The sequence below is a fragment of the Cavia porcellus genome, unplaced genomic scaffold (assembly GCF_034190915.1).
Source record: "Cavia porcellus strain 051 isolate PalLab524CR breed Dunkin Hartley unplaced genomic scaffold, mCavPor4.1 scaffold_8, whole genome shotgun sequence".
NCBI lineage: Eukaryota > Metazoa > Chordata > Mammalia > Rodentia > Caviidae > Cavia > Cavia porcellus.
The window spans coordinates 64,382,478-64,404,553 of record NW_026947491.1 but is presented as its reverse complement, the minus strand read 5'-3'; the positions used below and the strand labels follow the sequence as shown (position 1 = coordinate 64,404,553).

Genomic DNA, 22,076 nt, shown 5'->3' with positions numbered 1-22,076 from the left:
AAATCACTAGTTGTAAGTCATTAAGATGACTGTTTAAAGAATTAAAGAGTGTAAACTGCTTTGTTTTCCTGCTTAAATCAAGTCAGTACTAGATCATTACTACAAAAGGGCCACCAATAAAGAGTTCTAAACATATCACTCTGGTAGTAGCTTATTTATGGAATTTTTTCCCAATATTTTTAAGACTGAAAAAGGGGCAAGGGAAGAAATGTTCAGAAATCACATGAGAAACACTGAAAAATATCTTTAGTCAAACAGTCTGGTCCATGACAAACTTACATTGAATATAGTTAAGTCATAGTGAAGAACAAAGTTGCAAACCAGAATTCACTTCAGTTGAGGCCATAATTAACGTCAAGGGGAACACAAGTTCGAAGGGACATTAAAGGAAATTATAGCACTTTCCAGTGACTTATAAAAACTTCAAAAAAACTAATGACTTCCCAGTGACTCTTTGGTAACTGTTCAGAATACCAATGCTAAAGCAGATTTCTATGTATATTTCAAAGAAAGCTAGAAAGTGTACTGAACATTAATTCAAAATAGGGCATTAAGATGCACATTGTTCAGATAAAATTTTTTTTTCAGCTGCACATAATTTTTTTCAAACTTTGTAATGGTCTATAAAAAAGGCATATACTTATTTTCATCACTAATCTTGAAGAAGGAAGAAAAATGCGGCACAGGCCATACAATTCACTAGGGACCAATCTCATACTTTTTAAAATGAGTGGCAGGGGCTGGGGATTTAGCTCAGTGGCATAAGCGCCTTCCTTGCAAGCAGGCAGTCGTGACTTCGATCCGCGGTACCGATAAAAAGGAAAAAGACAAAAAAAAAAAAAAAAAAAAAAAAGAGTGGCAAGGTCATGGAAAGCTTCCATACATAGCAACTTGTCTTAAACCACTAACCACAGATATAACTCTGGATAACTGACATAGTGGTCTTTTTCTGCTACAAATGACACTTTAACATGTCATTACTTTTAGTTCTTACACTTGTTTACAAAAGAAAAAAATTTACATTGACCAATAGATCTTTCAGTTCAACGTACAGTGTAATATAGGAAAAATATAGCTGCACTGTTTAAAAAGCTACATTCAGTAGCTTCTTAAATGAAACATATGCATAAAGATATGCACTTATCTCTTATTAAAAAGATATCAGCTGTTAAAGGGAGTTGATGAAAGGAAAAATGTCTAATTCCATTACAATGGAATGTGAAAGAAGCTGACATTTACATTTTGGCATTACAACTGTGATTCTTAGGGTAAAACTTACAAAAGCAAATGTAGCTGAACTCAGCCAGTTCCCACCTGTGGCAATGAAGTAAAGTTCACTCTCTAGGCCAAAAGCCACAAGCAACTGTTGGGAGAAGAAGGGCAATAAGAATAGAAGAAAATAGATTCACTGCATTGTTATCAAGAATAGGTTTTCCTGCTATGTGCTTTGCTGTGTTTGTTGGGCTGTTGACCACCATGCCGGTGCTTTCATCCAAACCTAGAGTGGAAAAGAAACAAACAGAAGATCCAAGTGGCTGATTTAACAAGAACAAATTAACTTTCTTTCTCCAAAGGAGACAATCTTTAAAAGATTATCAGGAACCTGCAAAGTGGCCTTGATAGATAATTTACATGGTGAGCCTGAGCTTCCTTCTTGGTGCTCTTCTCCAGCACTAAGCTATGAAACCTCTGTGAGTAGGACTCGCATCTGTGTGACCTCCACACTGTCCGCCCAAGGCCCAGAATGGTGTTGGCACAAAAGGAGGGTTGAAAGTTCGTGTTGGGAATTCATGCTGGGATCCAAGGCCCACCGTGTGCATGAAGAGGTGAGGGCTTTGGGCAGCAGTCCCATCATGAGGGGCCTGATCTCAGAAATAGGTTCACTGCTCTTATAAATGAGATCTCCAAAGAGCTGCGTCTTCCTTTCATCCTTCTGCCTTCGCTATGTGACAAAGTGCAGGGAAACTGATAGTAAGCCTTTGCCACGCCCTGAATTGCTGGTGCCTTAATCTTGACCTTCCTTGTATCTAGAGCTAGGAGAAATAAATCTCCGCTTTACATAAACTACCCAGCCTAAGGCACTTTTTAATAGCAGCATAAACAAAGTTACACTGTGAACACCAGTGACGCACAGAATGAATGAACTTGGCCCTACTGCTCACACTGTTCCTTCAACTCATTTAATATGTGATGATTCCCCTCTCAGAGCCCAATTCAACTCATTTAATATGTGATGATTCCCCTCTCAGAGCCCAATGTAGAATAAAACTTAGGTTGCTTAAAAGAAAAGTGGGCTACTGTGTTCACTCACAAGAGCCTGCTCTCATTCTGTAGAGTGTACTTATTTTCTTACATTTACTTGGCCTAAACTTGCTCTGCAGAACTTGTTCCTTTTCCTACCTTTAATAAATGTAAAACCTTGCTATCAAAAATAAGAAAGAAAAGTGTACTCTTTGAGTGTGTGCTGAGTCCTTGAACCTTTAATGTTAATTAAAACCAGATTACTTCCTAATGAAACTAATAAAATGTTAGAGAACAAACATTTTGATTGTTGGGAGAGGAGTGAAAGGGAAAAGGGATTATCTTGGAGTTTTTAGGTTGCTAGAACTACTCTGCTTTGGGATTCTTCTCCAGCCTCCCAGCCACACAGTAAGGTCAAGCAAAGGAGTGTGGAGCCAACATACACGTAATGGGATCTGTCACTATACTGATAGGATGTGAGCTCCTCAGAGACGAAGCGCAGAAACTTTTAGGAAAACTAACTCCCACCTACTTTGAGATGCTAAAAACTTACTGCTGAGGGGAGCAAACATGGATTAACACTGTAGAAAAGTAGATCATGTTCATGTAGCCAAATAGTTCAATAATTTATCTATCAAATGGGGGATTTATAAAAAACAAATACGACGAGGTACATTAGGTAGTGGTCTATAATCAAAAGTATCTGTATCTTCCACCCTAATCACTGATCTGCAGAACTCTATTTCAATTAATTTAACAAGAAAGAGTAAAAACCAGTAACTATATAAGGCACGCTGGTCTGTCATTTCTGGTCCCTTAGCATCTGTGTCTTTGTGGGATTTGTTTTCAATGCCTCAGTTTTTAATTTTCTATTTTTCTTCCCCATTTCTTTAAAAAAAAAAAAAACAGTAAACTGTAATAAAAAGATAATGTTCTTACCAGAAAATTGCATTGTTGCCCCTAAATATGAGTCCAGAATTGATCCTAGTAATCCAGCCAGACCCCCAAATACAATAATTGGCCACTGAGGAGCAGAAATGTCTAAATCATTCACAAAAACCAATTGTGTGAGGAAGTACGCAATGCCCACAAAGGTTCCGCCAAGGAGACTGGAAGCAAGTCCCACCACAGTAACCCCTCCATTGGTTCCTGAAAAAAAAACATGCATGAGGTCATCCAGTTAATAATCAAGAAACGCATAGTCGAGGAAAGCAAAAACTTTGGGGTACTTACATAATTAAGATTAATTTTTTTAAATTTATAAAATTTTAACTGATATGTAAGCATCTGCATATTTATGGGGTACAATATATTTCAATACATAATATAATGCTCAAATAAGGGTAAATACATCTATCTCCTCACATACAATTTCATTATAGAGAAACACAAAAATCCTCTCAGCCTTTTAAAAATATACAGTACATTATTACCTCTAAATTACCCTATTCTGTGGTATTGTATGAGTAATTTAACTATAATTTATTACTTTCCAGTCAACCTTCCTTCTGCTCCTCCCAGTCTCTGGTTCCCTTAATTTCTATGAGGTTTTTTTTTAAGGTTCCATCTGAGAGAGATAAAACAGTATCCTTTTAGAAAGCATTCCTTTCAATGCAATGACAAGACTGTAGCCTACTTAGAAAAGTTGGGTTTTTCTCTTAAATCTTGAATTCTAAGCAGCAAAGCAGAACGGTTCAGCAATAGCAGACTGTTACTTCTGTGCACCTCGTTTTCTTGTTCACAAGATGGGAATAAAGGAACAAATTCATACAATTATTATGAGTACTAAGCAGTGATCCATGTAAAGCAGAACAATACTTTGCACAGGAAGTATTAAAAATACATTAGCTGTTGTAAGAGTGATGATGAAGAGAGGAAATAAAGGTTGTGAAACAGGAGAAGAGAGCTGGGAAGAAGAACGGTAAAAGTAAGACGAAGACAAAAAAATGTAACAGTAGCTGATAATGGTAATGGGGAAATCAGACACACCGCAGTGCCTGGTGTCCACAGGGGACTGGTTCCAGATCTCCTACAGATAATAAAATCTTTGGATGTTCAAGTTTATGATATAAAACGCTGTAGTATTTACACGTCAACTACACACATCCTACCATTCACATACTTTAAATCATGTCTAGATGATTTATAATTCTAATATAATGTAAAGTTATTACATAGTATTACTTAGGGAACATAATAGCTTGTATCTAGATGTCCCCCCAACTTTCATATGGTCACAGGTGGGGCTTCTTGGAGGTGGCTAGATCTAGGGTGGTGTGTGATATTGTGATTAAGGATGTTGCCGGGACTAAGATGCCCCACCCTGGGTAGTGCTGGATGAACATAAGGGACAGAAAGAAGGCTTGCTGCTTCGTTGTCTTCTGTCTGCACTGTTTTGCCATGGACTGTTTCTCCTCTGCAGTGTTCCTCTGCCATGCCGCCCTGCTTTGGAATCAGCTGACTACGGTCTGAAACCTCTACAAACTCTGAGCCAAAATAATAAACTTTTCTTCTTTGACTTTGGGTGTTGGCTATTTTGTCTCAGGAAAGAGAAAAGTAACTAAGACAAACCTTGTATATGTTCAGTAACAATGACATTTTTATTTTCTCTGGACATTTGCAACCTGCTGTTGCTTTAACCGACAGATTTACTGCTGAGTGTGTATTATAAACATTAATTACACACAGTAGACTTCTGAGTTACAACCAGTCTCATATATGAATAACGTGCGTTATGACCAGAATTTTTGGTTTAGCTTATATGACCAAAGTCTTAAGTTACGATGCAAATGCCTGCTGCTTGTGTGGTTGTAAAGAAAGACTCTCAATGCCAGAAAGGCATACATAAGCTCAAGTAAGCATCAGTCTGAGCCAAGAGGCACATGTTTAGGGACATGATTTTGGTCAGTGCCTCACATAACTGCTACAATTACTGCTATCAAAATGGCTCCCAAAAAGCTAAGGAAGCTAAGGAAGGAAGGGACGGTAAAGAAAGCAATCACAATAGAAAAGAACAGTGTTAAAGAAAAGGCAGAAACAGGCAACCTTAGACTACCTGTTAGTTCTCAAAAGGTTGAGACTTAGCCAGAAGCAGGTCCTAGTGGGCTGCAGACTCTTCCAATACAGAAACGACACCGGAGAGCCAGATTCTTAATGTGCTTATGAAGGGGACTCTCCTTCCAAACAGTAACCACCTTCTATTTCATCCTCCCTTTCTGCAAGCCACAGATGTCACACTGGTTTTTCTGGTACATTATGCACATTATATAATCTTTTTTTAATTATGGAAAGGTTAATTAAGGAGTGTTTTGGGAGGTTTAGAACACATGGATATTTGCATTATTTCTTATGGGAAAAAGTCTTGATTTACAACCAACTTGAGTTATAATCAGTCTGCATGAATGAACTGAGTTTGCAAGTCAACTGTCCACTGCACTAGGTCCTTGAGAAACACTTTCTTTTCTTTTTCTCTCCTCTTGTAGGTTTGTGGGTCAATCTCCATGTTTATCTAGATCTAGGTCTACCTCTAATTTATCTACGCCTTGCTAACATTTCCTATTATCACCAACTTAATAGTCTATAGCAGTTTTCCAGTAAGAAATAAATTAAATTAGGAAAGCTTTTTTTGTTTTTACTTTTTTAAGAAACTGAAAACAAGACTCACCAACTGGAACTCTCTCCCAGGTTGTAATAAGCCTTGGCTGGCTTTTACTTAGAACTGGGCCAACTTCTGACGCCCAGGTGTCTCCAGCAGAGCAGGCCAGTGCAGCCAAGAGAGACAAACACATCCAGGAAGCAGTGTGCTGCTTGGAAAAGTCGATCGGCATCTCCCCAGGGCCATTTTCTATCATGTAGAGCAGGGCGAGCTCTGTGGGCACAGCTCCATTGCAGAACACCTGAACCCAATTTCTTTGCCCTCCTGAACACAAAAAGCAGACAAAAAAAGACATGTTTTCTCCTCAGAAAGAAAATCATGTAGTGATAGAAACTTGTGTTTTAAAGTTTAAGAAAAGTCACTCAATTTTTTTTTTTTTAAGACTAGAACTGCTATGGTACCTTGGCCACATTTCCTACTGCTATTAATAAATTGAAAATAATGAGTGATAGATTCTAGTGATACTAAAATTCTGGTGCTGCTTTCTATTGTGGTGAAACAAACAGTAGACTAAATTAGGCTACTGAAGTGATTCTCAAATAAAACTTACCTGCTTTAGCACTCTTACTGTTTTGATTAAAAGCTTACTGTAGCATGCAATGGTTTCCCACTCTGAGTAGTGTCAAACATAATTAATCTTACCTTCTTTATATTCTGAATCTATACGCTTCTTTGCTTGTCCCTTCCATTTAGTGAGTTTGGAAGATGAAAGAAAAAACATCAATAAAGAGGTAAAAAAGCTGAAATTTGCAATGGTTAGGATGAATCCAACCACTAGGCCTGAAAGAAACATATAAACATGGAATTATAATTAACACATACATGTGTTATATATACACATATATAAAAAATTGTATTTTTCAGGTATTTGAACATTGTATGTCTAATGCACATTTTCAATACATTTGTATGAACTGATAAAATAATTTATGATATTCAGATCTTTTAAATGCTATGTGAATGTAAGATACTATTTTAGATACTTTTTTATAAGCAAGTTAGATAAATGAATAGCAGTGATTAATTATTAAACAATAGGGCCAGGGATATAGCTCAGTGGCACAGCACCTGCCCAGCAACAGTGAATTCAAGCCCCAATACCAAATATATATATACTGAACAATATATACAACACACACCAACTAGAAGACTAAAGAATTTTCAAACTATGGCCTTCTATGGAGAACAAAATCATAGGTTTTCAAATTTCTACCTTTCACATTTTCCCCCTATAGTCTGGGTCTTTCTTTCTACTTTAAAAAGGAAATTAAAAAATAGTAAGCTTTTTATGCATTACAAGGAACTTTCATATGCTCTCTTGCTGAGCCTCATGATCTACTGTAAAGTAGTAGAGTTTTTCTTAGCTAAATGTTCTTGTATAAATCCAGGAAAATAATCTAAATTTCAAGTGTTAAAAAGGGAAATGTCCTGTGAATGTGATTTTAGATTTTTCAACTCTCCTGTCTGGTTAGATTTTCTTCAGGCAAACAAATAATGGAGCAATAATGAACAATTTGAATGAAGGCTTGTTAGACTTGCTGTTCAATCAGGTAATACAGCCGGATGTAGTGGTGCATACTGTAAACCCAGCATTGGGAGGCTAAGGCAGCAGTGGCAAGTTCAAGGCCAACCCGGGCTACAGTGAGTTCAAAGCCAGCCTTAACTGTATAGGGAGAGCCTCTCAAAGAACAGATAAACAAACCGACTAGGAAAAAACAAGCAAACAAAAACCCTTATATTACATGACCTAAAAAGGAAAAAAACAAAACAAAAGACAAAAAGCAAAGATGCACTCTTGCTATCACAGCAGTGTGGAAAGTGGCCACTGAAGTCAACTGCTAAAATAGGTGAACATGCTTGAAACTTAAGAACTCGTGGGTAATATAAGAAAAGTTGGTAAATCCGCTCTCTAGGTAATTCCATACGAAAATGTAAACAGTTTCTGGAATGATATATTTTTAAAATCATCCAGATAATCCTAAAGGCCTTCTGTCACAGAATTTTAATACATTTTTGTGAACGAAACAGTGTTAAAGTGAATGTCTTTAGTCACACTGTTATGGCTGCCATGTCTTGTCTGGAATCTGTTCAAAATGTTCACTTTGCGTCATCCGGAAAATAGCCAAATGTCAGTAGTGTCAGAAACGGTGAATAAGGTAGATGAGGACACACCGTAATGTTTTACAAGTCTCTTTCCATGGGATGGCATTCGGCAGCAGCATTCACTATATCTTCTTTAATATACTTCCTAAAGACGTTCAGGACGTCCAGAACTGCTTTGGAATGTGGCACAAATAATGAATGATGAGCGTGGTGAAAGAGTGTGAGTGAGGGGTTTTTGAGGCAGGTTAATGATAATGATTTGTTTTTTGAACATATGGGCTCATTCTGTAGTTTAGACTGGCCTTGAATTTTGGGTTCAAATTCACGGCAATTCTCCTGCCTCAAGACTCCTGAATGCTAGGATTACAGGTGTGCGCACCATGATTCCTGGATGAACAATGTGTCTTTTACTATAATAATATTTTTTTTAAATAAACATTTATTATATTTTGATTATCCCTTTATAACAATGGTTAGTGAATCTTACAAAAACTGAATTAGAGTCACAATATAAAAAGTAAGTAAGCAGGGGCTGGGGATTTAGCTCAGTGGCATAAGCGCCTGCCTTGCAAGCAGGCAGTCGTGAGTTCGATCCCCGGTACCGATAAAAAAGAAAAAGACAAAACAAAAGCAAGTAAGCCATTGATAAAAATGACAATACACAAAATAGACAATTCTTTGAACACTGAGAGTACACAAAATTCAATCACAGTGGCTTCAAGAAATTAGATCAGGACATAACTGCCCGAAGAACATCTTTAACTGAAGAACGTGTTAACAGATGGAGGTAGTCTCTTTTAGCATGAATCATTTCTACAAGTCTTGTTTTCTTCTGTGACAGTGATTTTTAAGAATTACCCCAGTTTTTTTTCAATTAGGGTGCTTAATATTTCATCATTACTCCGAAGGTATTCATTCCTGGCCCAGCTAATAATGGATGATGGTGCATCCTTCTCAGAGCATCACATCTAGAAGCCCTTAATGGCCATCTTCAAGTCACTGGCAAGGTTAATTTTGATCACTTAAACTCAGGGTATTGTGTAATTTTTCCAACACTAAATTAATCTCTTTTCTTTTAGAATAAAATGCTATCTGTGAGAAATATTTTACGAATGTGCAAATATTCTGCCCCTCATCAAAAATTTCCCTAGATTTAGTAATAATCAAACTATAACTGGATCCAATTTCCTGACTCAATCTTTATGATGGTTGCAATGCTGATTTTTCAACTCTATCACTCTTTCTGTACTGCCTATTAAGCTCTTGGCATTTTAACATAGGATTCACCTTCTCCAGTTTTAAAGAAAACTATTATCAATATGGACTCATGACTTTCTGTTTTTGGCTAGTAGCTTATATTATTTTACTTAATTTTTGGTTCTCAGATTATCTTTGAATTGATCAGTAGCAGTCTTTGTATGCTAGTCCCTGTCTCCTGTGATGAGACACACACTCTTTTTATCATCTCCTTCTTTTCTGGCAAAAATAGATATTCCAGGCTCATTCTAAACCTTCTCTGAAAGCAGTCAGTTCTCTTAGTAGCTCTGGTTCATTTTAATAGGCAGTGAATATTAAAAACCAAGATCCAGACTTTCAGGGTACTGGGTTATCTTTTATTTGTGAACAAGGCAAGAAATACACATATAAATATAAACACTTGCATAAAAATGCACACATGCATGTGTATGTTAGGAAGTAGAAGATCACATGAATAACTCCAATTCTAACATATCCTCACAGATTTTTGTCTTTCCGTGTTCTATCTTAGTATGTTTTTATATGAAGGACCTTAGCTCCCAAGAACACTGACAAATTCACTCAAATGCTCAGTCTGTATTATATCTACAATTGTTTTAGAATTGCTTCACCCAAACTACAACAAAAATAAACTTTTTAAAACAGTTTAACATTTATTTGCAATTTTCCCTCCCTTTCCCCTAAGATGGGGAATGCATACTTTAAAAAACTGCAGTGTTTATCCCCCTTTTCTGTATTTACAGTACTCATTTGAAATGCAACTTGTTTCATTTCAGTCTATTTTCAGTTTTGCATTTCTCCCATTTCTTACTGTGGATATAATTTTATTTTTAATTCATTATTTTATTATTTAGAATACTAATATACTTCTAAAAGTCAAACATACAATACGGTGTACTTAAAGAAATGTTACTTTGTCCCATCCCTATTTTTTGCCCTTCCTCAGCTTTTGTAATGGCATTGTTTTCCTGTCTGCTTACATCATACTAATTTACTTTACTAAACATAGATAGATTTATATGTACTTTAAAATTTTTCCTTCTTTTTCACCCAAAAAGTAGATTCACTATGCTCTTTAGAATTCCTTAGCAAATGTTTTTGGTAATTTTATGGTCCTTGTTTAAGGACAGAATGTATTAATCTGTCAATAAACACCAAAAAATTGACATTTTTCTTTGTAAGTTGATCTCTGTCGTATTTGCCTGATTTGAATATAAACATGAGAGAGCTTCCAGTCGGAGGGTCTGAAAACAAATCTAACTTCATGTCTTCAGTAGGTTTGAGAACCATTTACCAAGTACTATTATCTTATGTGGTCCTGTCAGGCAGTCTGATGTGACTCCTACTTTTCTCCTCCTCTTTCTCTCTTTTTCTTGACGCTGGGTACTGAACTTAGGGCCTTGACCATGCTATGCATGTGTTTACCACTGAGTTACATCCCCAGCTCTACAGTTTTCTCTACTTAATTTATACAGTACCAAAACTGCTCCATCCTTACTCTATGACTGACAATTTCTGTTCTATGTAAACTCTGTAATAAATACATTCAGTTTTGCTTAATGGAGAATTTTGTTAAATAATGTATAAAATAGAAATCTATTATATATCAAAGTATATTAAAAACAATGATATGAAAAACTTTAACTTATCTAATAAAGCTATATAACACTTTATTAAATGAGAATTGGGAGGTAGGTTTCTATTTCCATAGCATCCCTTTCCATTGCTTAGTTCAGGCATAAGTAGCATAACTAAGACAACTATGCAGATTCTTCCAAAAATACTCAATTATTGGCATTTTACTGCAGTGCCTTTTAATAGTGACTACAAGGTATACGGTATAAATCAATAAAAAATGTTTCATCTCAGGAGTCAGTATGGAGTTCACACTTTGGCTCCTCTACCTGCCTCTGTATGGCTTGATTCCTTAAGATTCGATTATTTTATTACTATGTATTTGCAATGTAAGATAATTATATTCGTCATGAGGAGTTGGTAAGATACACATATCTTAATTCTTGTTTTACTGAAGACTTAATTTTGCATTAATGTTGTGTCACTGGGTTATTGTGAGAAGTTATAAAGTAATTCTTGTAATATGCTTATTATACTACCCAAGAGTACTAGAGCTCCTTAACAAATGTGAATGTCAATGGTTTTAACAGCAGTAGCAGTTCCAATGGTGAGAGCTCAAAAGCAATAATAATGATAAATGTTATATTACTATCTACCTTTAAATTGTTCAATTGATATTTTGTTTCTGTTTTTTTACACAGCATTTTACTATCTATGTAGTTCAGGTTCATCTCAAATTCATAGCAATTATTCTGCCTTGGCCTCCCCAGGGCTGGGATTACACGTATGTGCCACCGTGCCTGGATCAATCAATCTTTAAAACCTTACAAAAGCAGTGCAAAGATATTTGAGGGAGAACTCAAAATGTATGGATGAATACAAAGTGAAAGTCAAAGAGTCTCCCAAACTATTAACAGCTTATTCCCCCATCTTTAAACTCCAAGCAGGATGGTCCTAAAACAATCTACATGGACATTTCACAAAATGCATCTATATCTTTTTACTCCAATCACTTTAAAATACTACACAAAGTGATCGGGGTTAATGCCGTTGACAGCTTTAGACTGAGGAATAATTTAAGATAACATGCTTTAAAGAAATAGGTTCTTTATGCAGTGTAAGTCTTGGCAAATCCCAGCTATGCCTGAATTTTTAGATTAGTAACTGCTATCTCCTGCCCGTGTCTAGTTCACTTTCTTACCACATCTCATGAATCTCTACCATTGATAAGATAAAAACAAAGTGTGGCAAAGAGCTTGAAGACTTAAGAATGACACTGCCTTCTTTTTGGGCCTAAGGTAGGTAAATTCCACACTCAACAGAAAGTAAACTCAGGGGAAAACAGCATCATTTATAAACATCTGGTAGTGGAAGTTAGACCCAAAATTCCTCCTAAGGCGACATGAGTCGCAGAAAAGAGAGGCCAGGACTAAAATTGCCATCTAATAAACTCACATCTAACCTATTATTTAATGTTATCAACCTAAAGAAAAACTGGGAATCAAAAGCAGACTGGTTAGTTCCAAATGGAGAAAATGAAGGCCAGAAGCAAAACAGAGGTTAACAGGACACCACCCAAGGGAGGGGAACCTTTGACCTGTGGACTTGCAGAGCTGCTTCTCAGACTTTGTATTCACTGACTCCAACTTCTAATTATAATCCTGCCTTCCCACTTGGCCTGAATCCAGGAAGAGGGCACGTCTGAACAGTAATGCTTATATTCCAGTCTGCCTGGTCATTCTACATTTCACCAGATTAATCAAGTGGCGTTCTGGCTCATACACCAATTTCTTGTGACAACAAGCAATATCCATCTAATTGCTTTCTTGGCTCTGCTCAACCAGATCTTAACTAGAGTTGACCAAAAAAAGATAAGGCTACCCTTTGCAAAGATCACCATTGGCCTTTCCAGATAGCTCACCTTGCTGTGAACTTTCCCTGCAATTACAGAATCTCTGAGGCAGAATCAGACGGAACCAAACTTATCATCTTTCTGTCACAAAATGTAAGCTCTATAGCATAGGAGTTTAATTCATTTAGTCATTCTTAAAAGCCCAAGTGCCTAGAACACTGATTTATACACATAGGACTTTCACTAAATATTTGTTGAAAACGAAAAAATGATAAAGAATTTAGCTTTGGCATTTGCAATTAAATGCAAACTTGCCAAGTCAAAAGCTTAATAAAAAATTGTCCATGTTTACAAGTTTAAGGAAAAACTTTCAGTAACTAGGCAGAACTGTGAACAACCGGAAGAACATTTTGGAGTAAATCACCTGAACAGTGCTTTATAGTTTGCAGGCACTTTCTCAGACACCCCATAATACGACCCTCTTCTTACTCCGAAATACACTCTCTCTCCAAAAGACCAGGGCCCTCTGTTTAAGCACTGCTCCATCTCTCCTCCCTGTTCTATCCACACTAATCTACGTATTCCTGTGTCCCGAAGGACTCTGAACACCCAGATCGCCAAGAAAGGTCTATTACTTTTAGGCATTAATCCCAAGTAAGATATGGCAAACCTTAGTACAATTCTTATATAGTAGGGGTGGAAGGGAAACAATAATAGTAACTGATATTGACCACTGATAATTGTCAGACACTGTGGTAAGCATTTCATATGGATGATGACTCACAATAGCTCAGTGCTATCCTTCTCATCTTATGGAGACAAAAATTACAACACTGAGAGCCTAACTGTCATACAACAGTCATACTCCCAACTTCTTTAATATACTTTGAGTCAGCATTACAGTTTTTTGTTACTTTTTTATTTTTTTAGGTACCAGGGACTGAACTCATGACCTTGTGCTTACCAGCAGGCTGAGCTATATCCTTGGCCCAAACTTTTTTTTTTTTTAATCGGTACCGGGGATTGAACTCACGACTGCCTGCTTACAAGGCAGGTGTTTATGCCGCTGAGCTAAATCCCCAAACTTTTTTTTTGGTACTGGGAATCAAACTCAGGGCCGTGTGCTTGCCAGGCGGGTGTTGTACCACTGAGCTATTGTTGGCTTTGTTTTTCTGAGACAAGAGTCTCACATGTAGTCCAGGCTGGTCTCAAATTTGCAGCAATCCTCCTGCCCCAGCTTCCCAAGTGCTGGGATTATGGGTGTACACCACCCTACCTGACTCCATTTTCTTATTTTTAAGGAAAGAAAAGTTCCAAACAACATTTCATAGAATGAAACAATTAGGAAAGTAGCCAAGGTATTAAAATGAATTGTATATCTGTTTCCTATGCACCTAATTTCGTCCATAACTATTTAAAGAAACAGAAGACATACAAACATAAGATACCCTCAGTCTTCAGGAGTTTATAATTTAGTAGTTATCCTTTATTTTCAAGTGGATCAAAGAGTGTATTATAGTATCATAATACTTTTTTTTTTTCAGACAGGGTCTTGCTGGCCTTGAACTCACTATGTAGACTAGGCTGGGCTCAAACTCACAGCAATCTTTCTGCTTCAGTCTCTTAAGTGCTGGTATTACAAGTGCGTGCCACCACCAGGGCTGGCAAGAATACATTTTCAGAAACATTCACATTACATTTTTGCTACCTGATTTTCACTGTTTCCCTGTATTACATTTGATAATTTCTTCTGATTAGGACTGTCAGCAAAGAGGAATGGCTTTATCAGGTTTGATTCCTATTCAATATGAATAATTCAGTACTAAGAAGCCCCAAACCACATGAGCTGCCTTCTCACCCTCAAACAAACCAGGCTAATCTATGCCAAGGCTCATGTGCTTGTTTTTTTGTCAGCCTAGAACATGCTTCTCTCTGACTTCCTGGCTTATTCAAACTCAGCTCCAAAGTACATCCTTAGAGGAAAGCACCTGATGTTTATCTATAAATTCTCAGGCTGGTGATATAGCTCAGAGACACAGAACCTGCCTGGCAAGCATGAGGTCCTGAGTTTGATTCCTAGCACCAAAGAAATAACTAAATAAAAATAAATAAATGCTCCATATCATCCACACTTGGTATTTTAATTTTTCTCATAAATCCTACCATCATCAGAAAACTTTCATAGATTTTATTTACTTATCTATTGGCCCTAGAGAACCAATTTCCATGAGAACTGAAATCCTGTCTTTGTTCACAGCAATCGCCCTTGTTCCTAGTGGGACAAACAAGTAAGTGCTCAATAAGTATTTGCCCAACTCAGTTCTGAAAAATTAATCTGCAGTACTAGGTTTGAACTGCTCTATTTGAGATTTCTAATAACAATTTCCAAAAAGTATCCTTTCCAACTGTTTCTGTATTTTACATGTAGGAGGAATGCTTCAATATTTTTGCTAGTAGGAGATTAATCATGCACCCCAAAGAGAGAAATAAAGTCCTCAAAAGTAACCTACTTTTTATCAGTTACAAAGTTAATTTATTATGATTTACTAAAAGTATACTCCTAAAAGTCTGACAACATAGTAATTCTAAGCAATACATAACTTAATCAATGTCTAAAATATATATCATTAAGATTTAGCCTTACGTATTTGGAATACAGAAAACATTTGTTTCGGCACTGGGGATTTAGCTCAGTGGCATAAGTGCCTGCATTGCAAACATGTGATCGTGAGTTTGATCCCTGGTACCGATTAGAAAAAGAAAAAGGAAAATATTTGTTTAAATTATGTAAGTACATATTTACATAATTAACTTTAAGATTCAAAATAAAAACGTACCTCCTAATGCTCCACTGTAATCTAGACTTTTCTTTTTAAAGCCATTACAGGAGATCAAAACAGGAACAACAACAGAAAACAGCCAACGCCAAGGAGAAACAGGCCGTAAGTTACCTGAAAATTATAAAAGTTGAAGACAAACTGTTACATCTACCTAAATTTGTCTTGGCAGTAAGCTTTGGCAACTGCATTCTGGATTAAAATGCTGTTGTCAGTACAGAAACTGAGATGAAATCACAGAAGTAAAATATACATATTGAGACTTGTACTTTTCTAGAGGGACAATTTCTTACTGGAGAATGGTCAATTAAATCCAAGTTTTGAGAACTATTTATAGCTACCTATGCTAATGCATACCTTAAACATGATTATCTGGATATATGAAATGAATCCAATTCCTTAGTTTTTAAAAGAAAGCATTAAATTTCAGGGACAACACAGAATCAACTTTTTCTTAATAGGACCTAATTAGCCCTCTGCCTTTCAGTGAGATTATTCTAAACAAGTAACATTCTGACAAGCTATAAATTTAATTCAAAGTTAGAAATTTGTTTTTCCAAAAGTTGTATTCAACTTACCTATGTCTTGTTTTGCCAGCATACTGCTTTCAAAATATTTGGGCAAATATTTAAAGATTACGAGATGTTATATAAAAATACCAATTCTTCAATTTAGAAGCTGGAAGCCCTGCCTGCTATGAGGCAGAATTACCTGAAATTGAAAAGTGGCCACCTCCTTACTGTGGTTTATGGCTTTATCATTTACAATTCCTACCACTTCCGATAGAGTCCTTACATTAAAACTGAATGATTTCTTCTTTTTTTGGTCTTTTTCGTTTTCATTGGTACCAGGGATTGAACTCACGACTGCCTGCTTGCAAGGTAGGCGCTTATGCCGCTGAGCTAAATCCCCAGCCCCAAAACTGAATTTCTTTATGATAAAATGAAATACGAACTTGCTTGTGTCCAAGTTTCTACCCAAAACAGGAAAATGAAAGACAAAGAAAGCAAAACAATCAACAAAAGTAGGAAATATTCTATTTTTGCACATGAAAACTATTGTCCCATGTCTAACATGCAAACATAACTTTATCTGTAGTAGATACCTGGCCCCAGGGAGATACATCAATTTAAGAATTCCCAATTTATTTTATTTGATTGGATAAAAATCATCTCCTTTTCTTCTCTTCAAACCTCCTCTCCTACTGTACATCATTAGGAATGAATAGCCCTGAAGAACTTCTGTATCCTTAAAAATACATTTCTGATTATTCATGTCCCTTTGCAAAAGGTCTTTGTTCTGCAGTGGCAGTTATATTATCATTTTTTAAAAGCTCACCTGCTCACTTTTTTTTTTTCCCCAATGTTTTCTGTCTACTATCCTTTTTTTGTAGGAGTATCAAGGAAATTTACCATATGGGTATACCCATGCTGAGGCAGGTTCAGAACCTTAAAGATAGGACTTCAAAATATTCTATATTTATGCTTGAGGCTTTAAAATGTCTTTAGCCAGGCATGGTGACACACGCCTGTAATCTCAGCACTAGGGTGGCTGAGGCAGGCAGATCACTGCAAGTTTGAGACTGGCATGGCCTACAAAGTGAGCTCAAGGTCAGCCTGAACTGCAGCAGTGAGACTCTGTCTCAAACAGACAAAGGTAAATAAATATTTTAAAATAATAATAATAAAATATCTTTATTTGTATGTGTGCTGGGGATCAAACCTAGAACCTGGAGTGGGGTAGGCAAACAATCTAAAACTGAGCTATACACTCAACCTTGTACTTTCGTTGTTGTTTTTCTTGGTACTGGAGATTGTATTCAGGGTTTTAGCACAGAACTATTTTTTTTTTTTTTTTTTTTTGTCTTTTTTGTTTTTATCGGTACCAGGGATCGAACTCACGACTGCCTGCTTTCAAGGCAGGTGCTGATTCAGAACTATATTTTCCAAGCCCCTTGTAAAGTTTTTGCACTTTGAGACAGGGCTTAACTAAATTGTCCATGTTGTACTCAAATTTGCAGTTCTCCTACCTCAGTCTCCCAGAGTTCTGAGTATAGATGTGCACCACCAAGCCTGGTTTAGTCTATAGAGTCACCAAAGAGCAGACAAATCCTTAAAACTGTTCAACTGTAAACCTTGTATCATCTTTAATTTATGAACTTGATAGGATACATGCAACTGATACACTATAGTATTAAAATTCTTATTCAAAATTAAAAGTGTCACTGAAATCACTTCGAAAAACCATATTTTATATTGCATATTTTTCACCAAGGTGGACAAAATAATTATCTGGAACATAAAGATACTTTGAGAAAGGTATAAGTAACATGAACACAACAAACATTTATTAAGCGGGCAATGCTTATATTATCATGTGAAAAAATGAGGCCGTGGAAGTAAAGACATCCATTCACAATTCTTCAAAAGACGTGAGTCTTGGAACTATTTTAGGTTCCGATTATAGGAAAACAATTTAGAACAGGTCTACTTACCGTAATAAGTGCTAGCAGTCATTGACAGAATCCAGAAAGCTAAGGAAATGCAAATGATCAAGCTCAGTGTTACTATATTAGTAATCATCTTTATATATATTTTGTGTATTCTGTCGTCAAAATCTGTCATGGAAAACAAGGATACGAGCACCTGAGGGAGAGAACAGATAGGATTTCTCAAATAAAGTCACTTAGGTGGCCAGCAAAACACTGATTTAGATAGAGACAAAGGTAAATGCCAACACGTTCCAGCGACCGAGCACAAGAAAAATCAACATAAACCCAAGTCCTTCCGGAGCCTCCGGCTGGTGGGGCGGCCAGATCGCAGGACGTGGGGTCACCGCTTCCTTGGCAAGCACAGCGTACTGGGGTCCCCACACTTTTCTCTCCGAGAGCAGAAACACGAAAGGAAGCGCCGCCCCACTCCTGCCGGCCCACCCAACCAGACACGCCGGCCTGGCGGGTCCGCAGCCGCACCCGAACCTGGGCCAGTCTGGGGAGCGAGCCCCACGCGGGGGAAGGCGTCGCGTTCCGCCAGCCGCCTGCACCGCCCCAGGGTCCGCGGCCAGCCGGCCAGGGCCGACGAAGACGTGGGGTCAGAGCTCCCGCCTCCCCGCGCCTGCGGCTCGCCGAGTGTGCGCATGCGCCGCAGCCCAAGCGCGCGCAGCCCTGCTTAAGCGAGCGATTAAAGGCGAACGGCAGGGGGCTAGGCTGGGCGGCGAGGCTCTTGCAACCGGGAAAGCGAAACCGACTGTAGTGACGTAGTAAAAAAATCACTAACTACAAGTGAACTTAGACCTAGTAAGGCTATTTCAAGCGTACTATTTAAATGCTTCTGAATCTATTAAGTTCACAGCAAATAACGTTATTTCTTTGGGCATGGGGCAGAGCATATATTGTGTGATAGAAATGGAGTTTGGGGACCTAGGATACCGCTTAAAACAACGCTGCGTGGTCTCTGTACTGGGCCGAGGTTTGCTGAATGACAGGAAGTCATAATGCTTAATGGTGTTCCTGCTCTTGAGCTCTCACGTAATTGTCAGGGCCCGCTTACCTTGTGGAAATGCAGCAGTCTGTTCCCACACGCCTCACATTTGGAGGGTGCGGTCAGTCAATTCCTTTAGCAACTGGGACGTCTGGTCAGCATTAACAATCCCAGTCTTGGGGCTCATTTCACAGTTTACTTGAAATTAACTTTTGTTTACCTGTGTTAATGGTAACTGAAAATTACATTATATTCCTGAATTCATCTAATTTACTGACTCGAGGCTACAAGGCCATTTCATATATATATTAGTTATGTTAGTGATATAACTCACTAATAGTGATTACTTTTTAAATATATATATATATATATATATATATATATATATATATATATACTTTCCACTAATAGTATGCACTTTTTGAAAACTGTTATTCTAACTTCAGATTACATGTTCAAACAACTTGTTTTTCCTTTAGTAGAACATTAGTTTACTAAGAACCAAATCTGTGAAGTAGAATTAAATACCCTTACAATAGCCTTTTCTTATGAGGCCATATAAATGTCTGCAAAACTTCATTATTTAACTGTTTTTTCCTCTGTTCGGTAAACAATTGGGTTACCTCACTATGCCACCTGGCCAGGATCAATGTTACAAGACTTACTGAGTTGTTGGTATTAATAATAAAAGCGAATGCTTTTATGGTTTGGAGAATGGCTTTACTTTTTTTTTCTCTCGCTTTTAGATGAAATTAAACTTGGCTGTTTGTTTTCCTTTTATCATGGTAACAAGGTGACTTTGTCTAATTATAGTTGGTGTAGGAAACTATGACCTATCTATGATTGTCCTGCCATCTGTTAACAACACTGAGTACTGTGTCCATTCAGTTTCTGGATGGCTGGGATGATGTTTTCTCGTGGCTATTTGATCCAGTTGAAATTGTTTATTATAGTGTATTAGGAGGCTAGTGTATGACAGCATGGCTGGCACACTCAGGCACGACCTACCACTTGAGGAGACCTTTTTAACCACTGGTGCAGAACAACTTGGAGCCTGACATGGGATTAAGCTGAGCCTTATACCTGGTACCAGTCTTCTGCGAGAGCATGCCAAACTTGGCACCTGATATGTCTTCTACCACGAGATCAAGTAGGACCACCTGGATCATCTTATCAGACATACAGAGATGGCAGTGATTGAATTTGGGACCACTGCTTTAGTTTTGGTGGTGCAGTCTGTTTGCAGGATATGGCTTTTCTGTTTTCTTTAAAGCACTCTTTTTTCCCTAGGCACTTTTGTGCTTCTTCATTTCTACCCTAAAATAAATGCTAATCTTTCACATCCATCAATTGTCCTGATCAATTAATTGATCAGGATAAATAACAACCTGCAAAACACTGCTGGTCCCTACCCCACCTGAAGACAACAGCTGACAATAGGGTCAGTGAACTGACCCTTCAAATGAATAGTTTCTCCCTGCCAGGTGCCCAGTTATTGAGAGTAGGCTCCATAAAACAAGCTATTGTAGCTTAAGATTAAAAAAATTGGGGGGAACAATAGTTAAAATATTCTTTCAGAGGATGATGGTTTTAGAATCATATTTTTATAAATTTTATCCAAAAAATGTGTTTTGTTTTCCTATTAACTTTTTTTTTTCTATTTGAAGTCCATTTTCTATTTACTTTAAAATCCAGCAATGTGAGGATTTAGATCAGCAGCGTAAGTGCCTGCCTGGCAAGTTGAGGTCATGAGTTCGATCCCCAGTACAAAAAAAAAAAAAAAAAAAAAAAAAAAAAAAAAATCCAGCAATAGAGATTTTCTAGGTAAGCTTCTACTAAACTTTATTCTTTGAGATATTAATAGATATATACTTACTACCCACTTAGCCCCTGAAAATACCTCTGATTAAATTTAAGATTGAACAATTTTGTATCTTCATAGGATAGTGAATTATTAAGTTTTCAGCATCTTTCTAAGTTAATTGTCTTTACCACAGATTCATTTTCTGTGCATAGAAAACATGAGCTTGAGATTGACTATCATAATGCTAGAATAATAGATTGAAAATTATTGAATAATCTTTAAATTCAACAATACAAATGCCTATTTCTCTGCCTTTTTTGAGACAAGGTCTTGCTATCTAATACAGGTGGACCTTGAACTTGCTTATGTAACCCGTGGTGGCCTCGAAGTCATAGCAATCCTTCTGCCTCAACCTCCTGAGTGCTGAGATTATAGATGTGTACCATCATTCCCTGTGAGTTTTTGATATAAAGAGATGTGGATTTCTAAACCATAGAATTTTAGTACTTAATTATTGTAAAGGCTATCCTAAAGGGATAAAGGACTGCTTACTAGGAAAATTTCAGTGAGTTTTGTGTACAATCTTTTGAATCTAAGTAAGGCAGTGGTCTAGATTGTCTAAAATCTGCCAGTACTTTAGAACTATATACATATATATCAAATCCTTGAGGTCCAAAATGGGGAGGGGGAAACTGTGAGGAAAACCAACCAATGCGTGTGTATGTGTGTGTGGGGGGGTGACCCACACACATGCATGTGCATGTCAGTCTGCATTTAGGAAACAGAAGATGAAAACAGACATGTAGACAACTACATAATGAGATGTCAACTTCGTCCAAGTTAAGTATAAAATAAAACTGAAGGAAGAAAGCATTCACATCACTTTGGTGTATTTAGAGGTGTCACGAGTGTCCAAGCTCTTAACTTGCAAGATGACAGTTTGCTAAGAGACTAAGCTAAGGGGAGAGTAGTCTAAAATGTCCTCCAAAGACCTGTGTGTTCAGAAGTGGGGCTTTTTGGAAGGTGATTAGCTCCTGGGGCATTATACTTATTAGTGGATTAATCTGCTGATGAATTCATAGCTGGCCGTGCAGCCAGCAGGAAGAGCCTGGTCAGAGGTGGGTCATGTCTCTTCCCTCCTCTTCACTTCCTAGCTGTCATGGTGAAATCAGCTTTCCTCGGCTGTGCCCATTCATCATGTACTTCTACCTTGAAGCCAGTCAAATGGGTGGATTGATCCGAAACTGCCAAATTAAAAAAAGTCCCTTCTTTT

The 22,076-nt window shown here is 37.3% G+C and overlaps 1 protein-coding gene across 5 annotated transcripts in view; it reads right to left on the bottom strand.

Annotated features, from left to right (window-relative positions):
* The window catches only part of Tmem19 (transmembrane protein 19), a 38,866-nt gene that overhangs the window by 3,206 nt on the left and 13,584 nt on the right, over window positions 1-22,076 (bottom strand). Inside the window, exons 1-7 of one of the 5 annotated variants that reach the window (XM_003476034.5) lie at window positions 18,498-18,632; window positions 18,015-18,165; window positions 15,521-15,634; window positions 6,539-6,676; window positions 5,906-6,160; window positions 3,181-3,390; window positions 230-1,498 (exon numbers count right to left, since the gene is read on the bottom strand). In XM_003476034.5, the coding sequence (XP_003476082.1) occupies window positions 1,335-1,498; window positions 3,181-3,390; window positions 5,906-6,160; window positions 6,539-6,676; window positions 15,521-15,634; window positions 18,015-18,144 (1,011 nt within the window). In that variant the 5' untranslated portion in view covers window positions 18,145-18,165; window positions 18,498-18,632 and the 3' untranslated portion in view covers window positions 230-1,334. Of the gene's footprint in view, window positions 1-229; window positions 1,499-3,180; window positions 3,391-5,905; window positions 6,161-6,538; window positions 6,677-15,520; window positions 15,635-16,098; window positions 16,232-18,014; window positions 18,166-18,257; window positions 18,424-18,497; window positions 18,633-22,076 lie in introns of those variants that run through there. The other 4 variants (XM_013159173.2, XM_063255147.1, XM_063255146.1 and 1 more) reach the window with 4 other exon arrangements.